The sequence below is a fragment of the Oreochromis niloticus genome, linkage group LG20 (genome assembly GCF_001858045.2).
Source record: "Oreochromis niloticus isolate F11D_XX linkage group LG20, O_niloticus_UMD_NMBU, whole genome shotgun sequence".
Lineage (NCBI taxonomy): Eukaryota > Metazoa > Chordata > Actinopteri > Cichliformes > Cichlidae > Oreochromis > Oreochromis niloticus.
In genome coordinates this window covers 1,162,235-1,178,468 of record NC_031984.2, presented here as the reverse complement: position 1 = coordinate 1,178,468, position 16,234 = coordinate 1,162,235, and the positions used below count along the sequence as shown (strand labels likewise).

The following is a 16,234-nucleotide window of genomic DNA, read 5'->3' as shown; positions in this document are numbered from 1 at the left end:
ACCTAAAGCTCACGGTGAAAAACAAGCACCTCTTTGTCCAGCCGGGGTTGGCTGGGTCTGGGCTGACCCCCTCTACCCCACCCTGAGGTGGATGGATGTGTGTCTGCGCTCGGCCTGGGCCTCGCTGATCCCTGTGTTGTTACATTGTTATTAAGGGTAGAGGATCCCCTCCCTGCCGTTAGTGTCCCCGCCGCGTGGACACTAACGTGCAGTTTTATGTTTCTAATGGCTGCACCTTCCCGAGCAGCCCGTGACCCGGCTCGGCGAGTGTTTACCGGAGACGTGCCGTGCTCCTGTTTGCGGTTCTGTCTGCGAGGCTTGCCGTGTGTGTGCGGTGTCAGGCCGGCCTGGAAGATGGTTCTGGGTCGAGGCGTCTGTCTCAAGCCCAGCTGAGACGCTCCTGAAGACTTGTCCTGCAAAGAGACAAACACCAGACCAGTGTCCCCTCTGCTCTCGTCTAAATCACAGGGCAGTGAAAGCTCCTACGCGAGAGTCGTACCGAGTCCCAGGTGCTTTCCTCGTCCTCGCGTCTCTTCCTGCTCCTCTTCCTGCTTCCCCTGGAGCACTGGTTACCGTCTGTGGTGGGAGTGGAAGACAACAGATGGACAGAAGGTCAGACAGATGGTCCGAGAGAAACTGAATATTTTCGCGGGACAGTGTCGGCGGGCAGACAGCCGCCAAGAGCTTAAACGTGATGATTTGGGTAGTTCAACAGCTTCAGCAGCAGGGACAAACTTCACACAGTCACAGCAAAACATAACAAAAATCTCAGTTAAGTGATTAAAAATGAACTAAATGTTTAATAAGTGAAGAAGCAGACACACTGCATCACTCCATCACGGCCGCCAGGTTGTCGTGACTTTTAAAGAACTGAAGCAGAAACTTAAACTGAAGAAATGTAGTCAAAGCTCATCATCCTCATCCTCACCACCAACAGCTGCTGATGCTGACAGCATGAGGTGAAAGTGTGAGGAGAAATAAGTCATTCATAAATCACAAAGAATGTAAACACGTGAGCTCGCTGGCAGCTGTAATCATTCACAGTTTCCCTTTTAATGTGAAGTTTCTGTTCACAAACACACAGGAAGCCAGCGGACCTTCAAAATAAAGGTCTCACGTGAAATAAGTGACGGTGTAAAGACGAGCAGCACGAGTTACCCTGAGGCGAGGCAGCGTCTCCGTTCTGTTTGGGGCTGAAGGGTGAAGGCGGCTCGGCTGCGGTCAGGGGGCTGTTCTCATTGGTTAGTTCCACACCGCTGTCATTCTCAGACAGGCCCTCAGCTGGAGGCGTGTCCCCGTTCACCGCCGCCTGGAGACAGAACAGAATCACAAACAGTGTTATCATCTTAGATAAAGCTTCGGAGTGAGGCGGGACGTGGCTCGCTGTGGGCCAGATTTACTGTTCTCTGTAGATGCCGCAAAAAAACACGTTGAAGAAGAGTCGCAGAGGCGCTCCACAGAGACTAGGGATGGGTATCGAAACCCGGTTCTTGTTGAGAACCGGTTCCCACTGTTTCAGTTCCTTGGAATCGTTTGCCATTTTTGCAAACGATTCCCTTATCGATTCCAGTCGCCCCCAATGACGTCACCACGTTGCGGAGCGTCATTTACCTGGCAGGAAACGCTCAAAAGTTTGGTTATACTTTACGAGAACGGATGACAACAGGGCAACTTGCAATACTTGCAAAGTAGATATTTCATTTAAAGGAGGAAACACTACGAATATGCAAAAGCATTTGCTCACAAAACAGGCGATGACCTTAAATGAATGTCGTGTTTTTAATTCCACTCCGGACTCGTGAATCTCAACCCAGCAGCAGCGGTAACGTTTGCACGTCCTCTCCCGTTAATGCGGCAGGTAAATAATCAGCTAACAGTGCATATTATGTTAGCGCGATCGGCCTTATTACAAAACCTGCCATTACTGTGCATTTAGGTGACCATGATGAGACAGACAGAGTCTGGCTGGCAGTTCTCGCTGCAGTCTACCGGTAGCGTCTCCTTTCAGGCCAGGATAGACGAATGTCACCGAGCAGTGACTAAGTTTGTGGTCAAAGGCTTGCACCCATGTGCCACAGCAGATGCCCCCGATTTTCAGTAAGTGAATGTGTTTAATTGTAGGCAGGGACATTACTGGATATTCTTGTGTAATTGCTACAGAATAATTTATGTTATACTTTGTTATTGCTACAGAAGAATATTTATTTTATTATTTTACATTTACAATTTTTTTTCCTGGGGACCCTGTGACACCCCATTGAAGAGCCGTAGGCTGTGGATCTCTTAAGATCTCACTGTTGGGTTTGTAAGGCCATGTTACTCCTAAATTTCTATCTTGTTCAAAGAGAAGATATAAAACAAAGTTCTAAGCTAATCGACCTTAGTGTTCTCCTTTTTTAAAAAGAATCGATAAAGAATCGATAATCGTGAAAATCTTATCAATACCCATCCCTAACAGAGACGCCATCACTCCATCAGCCCTGCTCTGGTGTCATTTTCACACCTCAGCCTCCCCGTGAAGCTGCACCTGTCTCCGGCCTCAGCAGGTGTTTTCAAACATCTGTAACTTCTGTCACTCCTCAACCATTTAATCAACTGAAAACATTCCCACGGTTCCTGAAAGCAGCGACTCTTTTAGTGATATTAGGGTCATTACGGTAATCCCAGGCCTGCGTCCCAGCACGAGGACGAAGGATGGATGAGAGAGAGTGAGGGTGATGGAGCTCTACAGAAAACAGACATTTTATTTCACATTTCACTTTTACTCAGTTTTTCACTGTTTTCTGTGTTATTAGCTGAGATTTGGAATTTTTATGGTAATTTGACCTTAAACTTTGACCTAAAACCGACGGGAGCGCCGCTGACCAGCAGATGATCAGCTGATCAGCTCTCCGATGTCACTTCTTAGTTTTTGGGCCTCACACGTCTTCTTCTCACGTTTTTAAGGACATGCTGCACACAGAGATATCCCAGATTTCCCAGTAAATGCTCTTTGCGAATCACCCTGTTGGTCTAAAAATACCAAACTGTGAAATTTTTCACAGACTCAACTAACGAAACAGGAACAGACGTGTTTAAAAACGTTCTTTGTTATGTGCAGACACACACTGGTTCCTCCGGCACGAAGACTGAAACTGAGTGAAAAAGCAGCCAATGTCCAAATCAAACGTTTTGTAAGACCTTGAGAAACTCTGGGAACTTTAAATGAACCTTCAAAGCTCTGCTTTAAGAAGTAAGAAGAAAGTCTGGCTCCTTGTAATGAAACGAGGGCTGGCTCAGGACTTCTGCACAGCACCGTGCTGGTTTGCAGTGTTCCAGTAAGCAAGTTTTCCATCTCCCCCAGATTCCCCAGTCACATTTGTGATGAGAGCGCACACATACGCCGCCCTGACCCTGCAGCCCACACAGGGCTCTGCATAACGACGGCGTGTTTGATGTGCCGACACCAACGCTCCACATTCCCGAAGTCTCAGGTCATATTCAGGATCCTGGCAAACGCTCGCCGGAGCCTCTGGCCTCACCGCTGTGACGGCTGCCGTCAAAGTGTCACGGGACACGATGACAAACGATTAACACGCCTGACACTGAGCTGAGAGCGGGCAGCCAACGTGGTGCAGTCAGGACTTGTTCAGGCCTCTAAGCTCCTGACTGCCGCAGACGTTTGGTGCCGTTCCAAGTGGGTCATTCATCGTCTCCACCATCCAACATGTTAGCTTACTGCGCTACCGCCTGTCCATGTACTACTATCTGTGTGTGTGTGTGTGTGTGTGTGTGTGTGTGGTCTTGTGGGTCTGCAGTGTTAAACAGACCCCAAACACTGACATGTCAGCAGTTTTCTTTGTTGCCGTCAGACACGAGGATGTTGTGTAACTACAGCCCAACGACTCGCTGCCTTTTACACAGTTTTAATCTTTGATCTGGGAGACTCCACCCACCGTGTTTAGCTTCAGGCCACAGCTGTGTTTCAGGTACAGCTGTTCACGAGCAACACTCCGACACGCGCCTCCACCTGGGGCTGTGAGAACCGCCTCACTGACAGGTGGATAAGCGCCGCGTTGAACGCTGCTCTCATCATACAGCGTTCATACAACCCGTCACGTTACTCTGAGTTACGTGTCCACGTGTGAGCAGCGGCGCACACTTGTGACATCACTAACCATTAAGTTAGCTTGTCTTAAAGAGACACCACACAACTGCGACTGTTACAGCGGGTGTAGTCATAGCGACGCTGTACTGGTTGGTGGTTTGATCCCTGGCTGGTCCGACCCACACACACACACTGGTTGTATGAACGACTAACAGGACAAATTCACAGCAGCAAACAGTTTCTGTGAGATCAGGATCGTTTACAGCTGCAGATACATTTATAGACAAACTAAATCCGTCCTCCGGGTCTCCTTCTTCCTGACACATTCTACATGTTTGAGATTTTTATTATATATTTTAAGTTCCTATTAGCGGGTTTCAAACTGCCCAGGAGGAACAGAGGGCAGGTCAGGACAGGTTTAACGGCGCTGAGCAGCAGGTCTCTGAAGGTCTTTCTTCTTCTGTGTTTTCACTCGTTCTCAGGTGGCTAAACAAATACTGAGGCTGAAGCTCGTCAGAAGGATGTGGTCACACGTTTCAATAAATCACTGCACCTATTTTTAAGCAGATATAAAGAAAGCAATGGTGGCTTGTTAAAACTGCCGGACAGGACGGCGTACTTTAAAAAACAAGGACTCGTGCCCGTTACTGTTAATCTGCATCACCTGGCACGCCATCGCTTTCTTTTCCTTTCAATCCAAGGCACACGCGACGGCCCGTTTACAGCATCTGCGCTTTGCACGACTCCTGTAATTGTTCTAATCGTTATCTCAGACACTTTCACACACTCAGTTAAGGATCTTGGAGTCTCTGGTCCAGGACCAGCACTCCTTTGAAGAGCGTTGGAGCCATGACAGCAGATGACTGTATAGTTTTCATTCCAAGGCACACCTGGACTTGTCCCGTGCACTCCAGTCTGCTTTGGCACATGGTTTGGAAACCACCGGTTCATGTAATCCAGCATTAGCCACGTGCGTTATGAATGACCAAATATTTGATTCCACAGTGAGAGGATCGAGACTTCCAGAACAGCACTGATGCCCAGCTTTGGTGAGAGACACCAGCTGACCGGTCGAGCACGATGAACTGTCGCACATATCCAGCTGGTTCATCCAATCACCTGCTGAGCATGCTGATTTGAAAGTGTCTTTGTCTGTTTCCAATGAGGACTGAGCACATGGTTACAAACACATGTTCTGTGTGAGCATAAGACACGGTGCAGAGACTGCAATAACAAAGAACTAACCCGGAGCCTGTTTACTCTGCCGGGCATGCCCGCATGTTCAGCAGCAGCTGAAGTCAACATCTGACTCAACACAGCCATGAAAGACAAATCTGCAGCGTTGGCAGCGAGTCAGGATACAGGAGCGACCAGGAATCCGAGCGGCGAGGACCCGAAGGCGGGCGGGAATGCTTTCATTGCTCCTTCTCTCGGCATCGCTTCAGAAAAGCCGGCCACGTGAGTTTGTGTAGCAACCTCCCTGCTCTGCCTGAACTTGAACTCCAGCATCCCACTAAGAGGACTGATTCCACCTTAATCCCCGCTCTGCCCGCCCACTTTACAGCAAGACTGACTACAAAAGATGCTCAGATATTAATGTAACACCTAGATGGATTTATGCATGTGAGCAAGTGTAAATATGTGTGTGTGTGTGTGTGTGTGTGAGTCCATCCCACGATAGAAGCAGCCGTAGCTGCTAGCTGTCTGCTAGGTGGAGCTGGCCAAATATTTTAAATATTTAAATAAAGAACTTTGGTACTTGTTCTAATAATGATTTAGTGACACGGTGAGCGTGCTGCTGCTGTTTTTGCACCGTTAGCCTGGGTTCATTCGACAAAGCTGGATTTAAGCTAATGCAGGCCGAAGCTGCCAGTGATTACGACCAACATCAGAGTGCAAGGAATTATTACAGACTGACGGAGACGCGAAGCAGCAGCAGAAAGCTCTTAATGACAATTTAGAGTCAGAGGAAGAAAACAAGCGGCAAAGGGGAGGAAGAGGAGGAAGAGGAGGAGCAGCTGTGAAACAGATGGAAAATTCAGACTGTGCAGAGTTTTTAATCCAAATGACCACAACGCATATCTGCATCTGTTTGTGATTGTTAATGCTCGTAAAACAGTGTGTGTGTGTGTGTGTGTGTGTGTGTAAGTTTCCACTATAACAAATGAACTCTGTGAACTTGTGAGAAAGTGTGTGCTCAGTGTGGTTTGGAGCAGAAACTGCTGAGACGGCTAAACGAGGTAGGAAAAGTGAAACACGATGAATCGTTTCAGCTGCTGAAACATGCGCTCACCGAGGTCACGACGACGCATTCTCTGTTGGTTTGTGGATGCATTTATTCCCCAGAGCTGGTCTCGTAGAAGCCACGATAAAAATCACGACAGTGTGACAGTGCAACCAAGGCAATGTCCGACCCCACTTCCGGAAATCCATTTATTGTGGCGGGGATAAATTTTCCCCGGCTTCATCGCTGCTGCTGTCTCTGTGGTGTTTGACTGATTACTGGGACCACACCACCTGACACTGTCAAATAACCCGGCCGATTTACTCCACCTTGTGCCCTCACTCGACCCACTAAACGCTGAGTCGGTTACTTTGTTTGTTTTGTTATCATTAATGAAAATGCCGCCGTCGCACAGTCAGAGCGCCGGTAAGCTAACGCTAGTCAATAAGCTTAAGTTTACTGAATATTGTTTTGTTTTTTCACGATGGCCGAATGTTAAACGATCACTTCCAGAGTCGAGTGAGCGATTTAATTTTTGTAGTTTTGTCCATTTTGCAAGTTTTTTGTTACTTTTCTGATTAAACGCCAACACAGCTGATGGGACTTCTGACTTATTGCTTTGAGATTATTGAACTTGTTGTGCAACACGTACAATTACACTTGTTTTGTATGTATTTGATTAACCTTGGATAATGTTTATTAGCTTGATTGCTAATTTACTTTACTTTGATGGGACCCATAAGTATAATTGTCTTTAATATTATTTGGAATGAAATTTATTATAAGATATATAGATATAGATCTTCATTTTATTCTTATAGGCAAATATAGCATTAATTATTTGACTTATTTATGGATTTATATATTTGTGATGGCAGTAGAAAGCTGTTCCAATTTATTGTGAATGCTAATTTATGTTTTTGACCTTGTTTAGGTCGGGGGGCGTGTCTTCCTGCGACCACCGCTGCATCGCTGCATTGCAGTAGCACCAATGAATCTGTAAATGGACTTCAAGTATATACCTGTTGGAACGTGGCCTGTTACAGGTCAGCTGAACTGAACTGAACCTTGTCCCACTTCCTTTTGGGACCAAATGAGTTGTTTTGTGTGGTTTATAAAATATATCAGGGCTCTAGATTGCGACCAATTTGGTTGCAAATGAGACCAAATTTTTCAATGGTGCAACTGAAAAAATCCTTGGTCACACCAAGGCGACGACCTGTTCGACTAAAAAAAATAAAATTCTCTGCAACTCTGAAAGTGTCCGTGTGGTCAACAACTGACACACATTATGCCAATCAGAGATAGTCAGGGGCGGGACCTCTCTGATTGGCCGTGGTCCAGATATTCCTGTAGTCTGTGTGTATGTTTTTAATGTGCAGGTGGATAGAGAGAGGTGAGTAGCTTGAAAAAAGCGATATCGATTCAGTAAATCCTGAAACCAGAAACGCCAGAATCTCAGCTTAAAGCTCACAAAACTATTTGAACAACCACCAAACAGTAAATGAGAGCAGGAAACGGACTCCACGTAAACGCAGAGCGGACTGACGCATCAGAATCAGCTTTCTCTTTCTCGGCTTTCTCACCCGACGGCCCGTACACGGTCACGCCGTCGGATGCGTTGCGTCCGCGCTGTGTTTACGTCTTTTTTGCGCTCGATTCTGAGCTGCAGGTTTCGTCTCTCTCCAACCAAAATTCACTGAACCAGCAGCAAAAGAAGATCCAAACTAAATGTCGTCATGAATTCCCTCTTACTTTTGCTGTTTTGCTTCCACCACGATAAAATCACACTTCATGCACAGCTCTCTCTCTCAAGAACAGTTTCCCGTCTCAAATCTCTGTTTTCTGCATTATTCATTCGCTTATTACCCACCAGTCTACCGTTGTTTACAGCGCTGTCTTTTTTTTTAACTTTATTTAAATGACCTCGGACGAGAAAGCCTCATTTCTCCTGTTCAATACTGAAGAAATTTAAACTTTTTGAAATTATGTAAAACTGCAGAATATTTTTAAAGTTATCTGCTATAAAAATCCAGGCCAGGAAAATCTCCTTCGTGTTCTGTTCAGTAACTTTGACACAAAGACATCTGCTGTGATGCTCACATCTCTGATGAAGTCTCACAAGGTTCATTGATAACTTTTTAAGTTAAGTTAAGGCTGATCCGTCTGAAATTCATAGCCAGCTCTGACACGGTGCCATCAATCTCTGAATGCTGAAAAAGCAGCAGTGTATCCAGAAAACACATTATATGCTGCGATAAATGCACTGCCCACGTGTCCCCTCTCCCCACTGCCTCTCAGCAGCAGGCAGCAGCAAACAGGTCGTCAGAGGAGCCGAGATGATCATTAAGTTTAACATTGTCAACAATATTGACAAAGAGTGCCAACACACTTTAAGCACAAGCACTTTTTCAGTAACTTATCTTTCTTGTAGAAATGTGCTCCAAATAACGAACGTTGTGTTGACAAGATTGTTAGTTAATCATTTACTAATCAATAGAGTCTGTATGGACAGCAAATTTCAAACCGAAAAAGTGCAGATGTAAAACTGCGGTGTTAAGCGCTGCGGTTGAAAACATTTGGGTGCGCCTAAGAAAAAAAGTTAGGCGCACCAGTGTAACCGTGGCAACAAGTTAGTCTAGAGCCCTGTATATGTACATATTTGTTTGTATATCTGTCTATAAAGTCCACATCACCATAACATACATAATATATATATTTGAGCTCTATTTCTGTTGATTGTGTTTTATTGACACACTCGGGCTCTTTAGTCGACCCTCCTTCTGATTATTACCCATCAGGCTGCAGTCAGGCGCCCTTTACTGCGTTACAACAACCAGCAGCACAATCACATGCATGTGAAACTCCACAGACGGCAGCCAGGCTCGCAGTGACATGAAAACAAGAACTCTGACATTTCTGAGATTTTAATTAGAACATCATAAAGTTCAGCTACTCCACCCTGCAGTAGGTGGACTCCACCTCGCCCGGCACTGCTGCTGATGGCAGCTGGGTCTGCAGCTACCACTCACAGACCAAACAGAACTTTTCAGGGGAATGATTCGGGCCTGGAGCGACCAGGAGGACACTCCTCCCCACAGGCAGCCTGTGCACTGGCACTGAACGTGTGGACAGCTACCTGCCAGGCGTCAGGGCAGCGGTCGGGGGAGCGGTCTATGAACAGAAGCTGCACGAGGAGTTGGCGTTGATGCAGAGACCACCTCACTTTAATCTAGTCCATCTTTTCAAACCTTCACCAGCAGATTTCTGGAAGTGAGAGCTGAAGCAGTTCTTTATCTGAACTTTAACCTTTAATGTTTCTATGATTTAGTTTACATAGTGTGAATATTTCAGTCACAGCATGGGAGGATTAAACTGTACGAATATACTGCGGTGTGTGAGCTGACATGGAGTCATCCATCCACCTGCAGCTGCCATGAAGTCAGAGTGGAGCACAGACGAGGGAGGAGCAGCTGTTTCATGAGCCTCTGCAGATGTTTCAGCTGCATGAAGACTACACGCTCCACAGGAGCTCTGTATCTGATAACAAGACCGGGGAGTCTCTGCTCCAGCCCACCATGAATTTAACAGCTGGATGAAACACCACAGCTGGAGTCTGAGTTCCTGCAGCACAGCTGGACGTGACGTGGCCCTGGCTCTCACACAGAGCTCCTCCATCGCTGACAAACATATTGAAACATAAATGACGACGCTATGGTGTCACAGTCTGACCTAGAGACTCATTGTAATAACATTTGGCTGCACGCTTATGTGGTTATACACACTCTGACCCAGCAGCTGGAGTAAATGAAGCTTCTGCTGCTGGTACCTATAATAAGAAACATGCTTCCTCAGGGAACCTGCAGGACTGAGCAGCTCTCGCCTTCATTACTGACAAAAGATAAACATCCATCCACTTATTCGGGCCGGGTCGCGGGGGCAGCAGCCTCAGCAGAGAAGCCCAGACCTCCCTCTCCCCAGCCACCTCCTCCAGCTTGTCCGGGGGAACACGAAGGCGTTCCCAGGCCAGCCGAGAGATATAATCCCTCCAGGGTCTGCTCCGGGGCCTCCTCCTGGTGGGACATGCCCAGAACACCTCAGCTGGCTCCTTTTGATGTGGAGGAGCAGCGGCTCTACTCTGCACTCCTCTCGGATGGCCTCTTCTCACCCTATCTCTAAGGGAGAGGCCAGTCACCCTTCGGAGGAAGCTCATTTCTGCCGCTTGTATCCGCGATCTCGTTCTTTTGGTCACTACCCACAGCTCGTGACCATAGGTGAGGGTAGGGACGTAGACCGACTAGTAAATTGAGAGCGTCACTTTTACGCTCAGCTCCCTCTTCACCACGACGGAGCGGTGCAGCGCCCACATCACTGCGGCCGCACCGACCTTTTCCCATCGAGGACCATGACCTCAGACTTGAAGGTGCTGGGACTTCCATTTTCCGGCAATGGAGTAAGGTGTGTCGGCCACTAGCACCTGCCTAACTTTTTAAAAATTTTACTTGCTGAGCCCCATTTTGCTGTTATAAATGACCCAAAAAGTTCGTGTCTGAGTGTCACATTGAAAGGATGTCCAAGGGAAGGAGACAAACCGAGAAAAACCTTACTGCCGAGAGTTGTGCTAGCGCTGGCGCAGCAGAGGATGCTGGTGCAGCCCTGAACCCGGCGCTTGTCGCCCTGCTCGAGCAGCACAGAACAGCCATAGCCGCAGATTTTAAGGCTACATCGGATGTAATTAACGGTAAGCTGGACAAGATTCAATCGGAAGTTGCAAATCAAGAACTACGTATTGGTGAGCTTGAAGCAAACGCAGTGGATGTTGTTCAGCGTTTGGCAGCGCTCGAAGCTAAGTATGATTCGCTACAGGAGGAAAACAAACTTTTCAAAACTAAACTTTCCGACCTGGAGAGTAGAAGCAGAAGGCAGAACATCCGTCTGGTGGGTTTGCCGGAATCGGTGGAGCCAGGTCCACGGCCAACTGAGTTCTTTTCCCGGCTGCTGGTGGAGGTCTTCGGCGCACAAACTTTGCCATCCGCCCCGGAGCTTGACAGAGCCCACCGTAGCCTTATGCCCAAACCGGGCCCTGATGGGAGGCCGCGCTCAGTCATTATCCGCTTCCACCGCTTCCAGATTAAGGAGCTGCTGATGAGTGAAGCACGGAGACGCCGAGGGACGTTGGAGTACTGCGGAAATAAACTCCAGTTTTATGAGGATTATAACGCCGACGTCCAGAAGCAGCGAGCCCAATATAAGGATGTTATGGCCGAGTTATACCGGAGAGGCCTCCGTCCTTCCCTCCTCTTCCCCGCCAGGCTCCGCATTACTCTTACAGATGGGAAAATCCGGCGATTGGAGTCAGTTGAGGAGGCCTTTCGCTTCATTCAAACCATAGAAGAAAACCAAAGCTCTCCATCCTGAGTTGGACACTGTAGCCAGTTAGAGCACTCACCCTAATTTACAACTATAACGGGTCGGACTACCCTATGTGGCGTCCTCGTTGTGACTGACATTATACAGCCGCACTGTTGGCATAGCAAGATGTTCTTTGCTGTTCATTTTAGGGTAAAACTGGTTCGTTGTTTGGCTGATTTGTTTTTGTTTTTTCTTCTTTCTCTTCTTCGTGTCCTGAAAACTGAGCCCCTGGCTCGAGTTCAGGGGCTAATGTTCAAGGGTGCAGGTATGATGCTAGTGGTACGGGGAGTTCTTGATTAATATGGGAAGAAAGCAGGGGCTTACGCGGTTGCTTTTTAATGCAACCTGCTGGGGTGATATTGGTGGGTGGTATTGTTTTAGATTTTTCTTACACAGTGATATGTTATTGTATTGCATTTTCTTTCTGGGGTGGGGTTGGTTGTCATGTTTTTTGTTGTTGTTTTCGTCCTCTCCCTACCCTCCTTGGGCAACTCTGCACATAAAAATGTGGGACTTCCTTGATGAGTGGTAATCTTACCTTTGTTAGCTGGAATGTGAGGGGGTTGAACCACCCAATAAAGCGAAAGAGAGTCTTATCACGCCTGAAGCAATTTAAGCCCGGGGTAGTTTTTTTGCAAGAGACTCACTTGCAGGATTCAGATCACTCACGCCTGGCGAAATGTTGGTCAGGACAGATGTTTCACTCTAATTTTAAAGCAAAGGCTAGGGGTACAGCTATTCTTATCGATCGGAACATCCCATTTGTTCCATCTACTGTTGTGTCAGACAAAAACGGACGGTTTATAATAGTGTCTGGCAAACTCTGCGACAGGTCTGTGACTTTGGCCAATCTTTATGCACCCAATTTTCATGATGTGCAATTTTTTCAACGCCTGTTTTCACATCTCCCAGACTTAAATACTCACTCTTTGATTCTGGGGGGCGATTTTAATCTTTATTTGGATGCGGTTTTAGATCATTCATCCCCCAAACCTGCTACCCTTAATAAATCTGCACCTTATGTCAAGCCTTTTCTTGAAGATTATAGTCTCACGGATCCCTGGCGGTTTTTGTTCCCTACTGGTAGAGATTATTCTTTCTTCTCACATGTACACCACACCTACACTAGAATAGATTATTTTTTTATTGACAATTTGCTAATTAATAGTATCAGATCCTGCAGCTATGAAAGTATTACTGTCTCTGATCATGCCCCCCTTGTGCTCAAAATAGCTTTTCAGGGCTGCGACTCTGTGAGAAAGCTCAGGAGATTGGATCCATTGCTGCTCACGGATGAACAATTTGTTTCTAACATCTCTTCTAAAGTTAAAATTTTTCTTAACGAGAATAGAACACCTGGTATGCCAAACAGGACGGTGTGGGAGGCTCTGAAGGCATTTCTGAGAGGAGAAATCATCTCAGTGGCAGCATTTAAAAGACAGTGTGCACAGCAGGAATAGAGGCTTATTTCAGACCAGATTTTAAACATCGACAGGCAGTACGCTCAGTCACCATCACCGGCGCTATATAAAAAACGCTTAAGCTTACAAACCAAACTCAATCTACTTTCCACTCGACAAGTGGAAGGATGTCTGATTAGGAACAAGAGCGATTTTTACGAACATGGTGGAAAGACCGGTAAGCTTTTGGCCACCTAACTGCGTGGTATTAGGGCTAAACAAATCATAACTGGCGTGAAGGCGGACAATGGAGTGGTGACTAGGGATCAGAAGGCGATTAATGACATTTTTTCTTCGTTTTATTCTAAGTTATATACATCAGAGTCTACTGTTAATGTAAAAGATTTACATGGTTTCTTTGACTCCATTGATATGCCCTCGCTCTCCCCAGAGCTCAGGAAGCCCCTATCTCAAAGGTGGAAATTCAGGCGGCAATAGCATCTGTGCAATGTGGGAAATCTCCAGGTCCTGATGGATTTTCTGCAGACTTTTATAAAATATTCTCGGACGATTTGGCTCCCTTCCTTTGTGAAGTTTTTACAGAGTCACTAAACTCTGGGGCACTTCCTTCATCATGCTACCAGGCCTGTATCACAGTGTTACTTACGAAGGGCAAGGACCCGACTGACTGTGCTTCTTATAGGCCTATATCTCTGTTAAACACGGATGTTAAAATTCTGTCTAAGCTACTGGCGCACAGGCTGGAAAAAATTCTTCCTGCTATAATCTCTCCTGACCAAACTGGCTTTATAAAAAATCGGCATGCCTTCTTTAACATACGGCGACTTTTTAATATTATCTATGCCCCTGGCCATGTCGTGCCTGAATGCCTTATTGCTATGGATGCGGAAAAAGCATTTGATAGGGTGGAGTGGGAATATTTGTTTTTTACTTTAGAAAGGTTTGGAATGGGCCCCTTATTTTGCTCATGGATCAAACTTCTTTACGGAAGCCCCACGGCTTCAGTGGTAACTGACTGTCGCTACTCTGACCATTTTAGGCTCCACCGCGGAACGAGACAGGGCTGTCCTTTAAGCCCTTTGCTTTTTGCCCTTGCAGTTGAGCCATTAGCAATTGCAGTCCGTGGTAGTGGGGACATAAAAGGCATATGGAGGGGGGGGATTGAGCATAGAGTTTCACTGTATGCCGATGACCTTCTTCTATTTCTTTCCAACCCGCTTACCTCCTTACCCTCTGTACTTAATATAGTGAATGGTTTTAGTCAGCTCTCTGGATACAAAATTAATATTAACAAGAGTGAACTGTTTTTGATTAACGAGAGGGCTCGAAATCTGGACTTGGCAAATGTTCCCTTTAAAATAGTCACAGATCACTTTGATTACCTTGGGATATGTGTCACAAAGCAATTTAATTGTTTGTTTAAGAAGAATCTCCTCCCCCTGCTGGAACAGTGCAAGCACATGCTGTCCAGATGGTCCCCATTATCCTTACCTTTAATAGGTAGGATTAACTCAGTGAAAATGATGCTACTTCCAAAATTCTTATATGTTTTTCAATGCCTCCCAATCCTGATTCCAAAATCCTTTTTTAAATCTCTAGACTCACTAATCACTTCGTTTATTTGGAATGGTAAACCTCCCAAATTGAAGAAATCTATTCTTCAAAGGCCCAAGCCGGTTGGAGGTTTAGGCCTCCCTAATTTCCAGGCGAGCTATATTGCTGAAGTGGAAAGACTCTTCTCCCCCCTCACACACACAATGGCTAAAAGATATAATGTCCTGTATGGATTTAGAAAAAATTAGATATACAGTTCGTGGGTCTAAAAATAAATTTTATAAACTGTGGTCCCCCTTTATGGACTTCTTTAAAAGGCCCACAATTACTGTTACCGAGTAGTCCAAGGACCCCCCCCCCTTCATATTTTTTTTCTTTCTGTTCTTTTATGAGTCTGTTTGTTGTTGTTTTTTGGGGTCTTTTCTCTGTGTTTTTGGTTTAGTTTCGCAGCAGGCTGCCAATTATTTGTTGTTTTAAGGGTCAGGGTGGGAACAAGATTGAAATTTTGAATAATTCTGAAGCATTTTGTGTTATTGTTTACTTTGCATTGAAACCTTTGTCTAATAAAAAGACTTTTGAAAGAAAGACTTGAAGGTGCTGATTCTCATCCCTGCCACTCACACTCATGTTGTGAAACAGCACTCTGACCCTCAGCGTCCAAACCTGCACTTCCTCTAATGGCCACTGGAGGCTCCCCACAGACTCCAGCAGCTCAGAGATGAAGAGCTGCATGCTGGACTGCCTGAGCTAGCAGGGCTTTCTATCAAAGCCAAGGACAGAGATTAAAGAACTGAATTTAAGACTGTTTTTACTATTGGAGGCTAATAATAAATAATAAATGTGTATCTGAGAGTGATGATGAGGCCCAGGTGAGGTCAATCAGACACTGTCACCGACAGCATGATCCTTCCTCTCCACTCTCGGTTGACTGAAGCTCTTCAGACGTGAAGTGTTAAATCGCTCATTCTGCCTCGTTTAGTTTCACTCCAGAACCAAAACACGGCTCTGCGTCGGCCAGGTCAGCACACACGCCGTCATCATCCTCACCGTCCTCCCAAACCTGCTTTCCTGGATCTCAGCCCTGCGCCTCAACAGGAAGTACACAGCACCGCCTCACTTCCTTTTATGGCCTGCTGCTGTGGTCACCGATGCTTCTTTACAAGATCAAGCTATAAAAATGTGTTTACTGAGAGCCGCTCTGGCTGGTGTGACCCTGCGACGCCTCGCAGGCTACGTCACGCACATTCCTCGGCATGCAGCAGACTGACCTGCGGCGCTCCGATGATGCTGTCAAATCGTCTTAGACGGCCAAAATGAGTAGAAACACAGGGCGGAGCGTTTTCACCCGAGGGGGCTGGAAAGGAGCGAAAAGTACGCCAAAAACTGGGGCCTCGTATTTCCTGCTTAGGATTAGCTCGGACTTCCACGTGTGTGCATTTGTGTTTAACACGCTTATCTGTCTACACTGCCAGTGTCATGAGCCACCCCTGTATCTCACACTCCTCCTACCTCCTCCTGTGCAGGGTGAGTGAAGGA

General features: G+C 46.4%; 1 protein-coding gene across 1 annotated transcript in view; it reads right to left on the bottom strand.

Moving 5' to 3' along the window:
• The window catches only part of dnmt3bb.1 (DNA (cytosine-5-)-methyltransferase 3 beta, duplicate b.1), a 46,229-nt gene that overhangs the window by 16,085 nt on the left and 13,910 nt on the right, over positions 1-16,234 (bottom strand). The window contains 3 exon segments of the mRNA XM_025901790.1: positions 276-413; positions 500-576; positions 1,159-1,309. Of these exon segments, the coding sequence (XP_025757575.1) occupies positions 276-413; positions 500-576; positions 1,159-1,309 (366 nt within the window).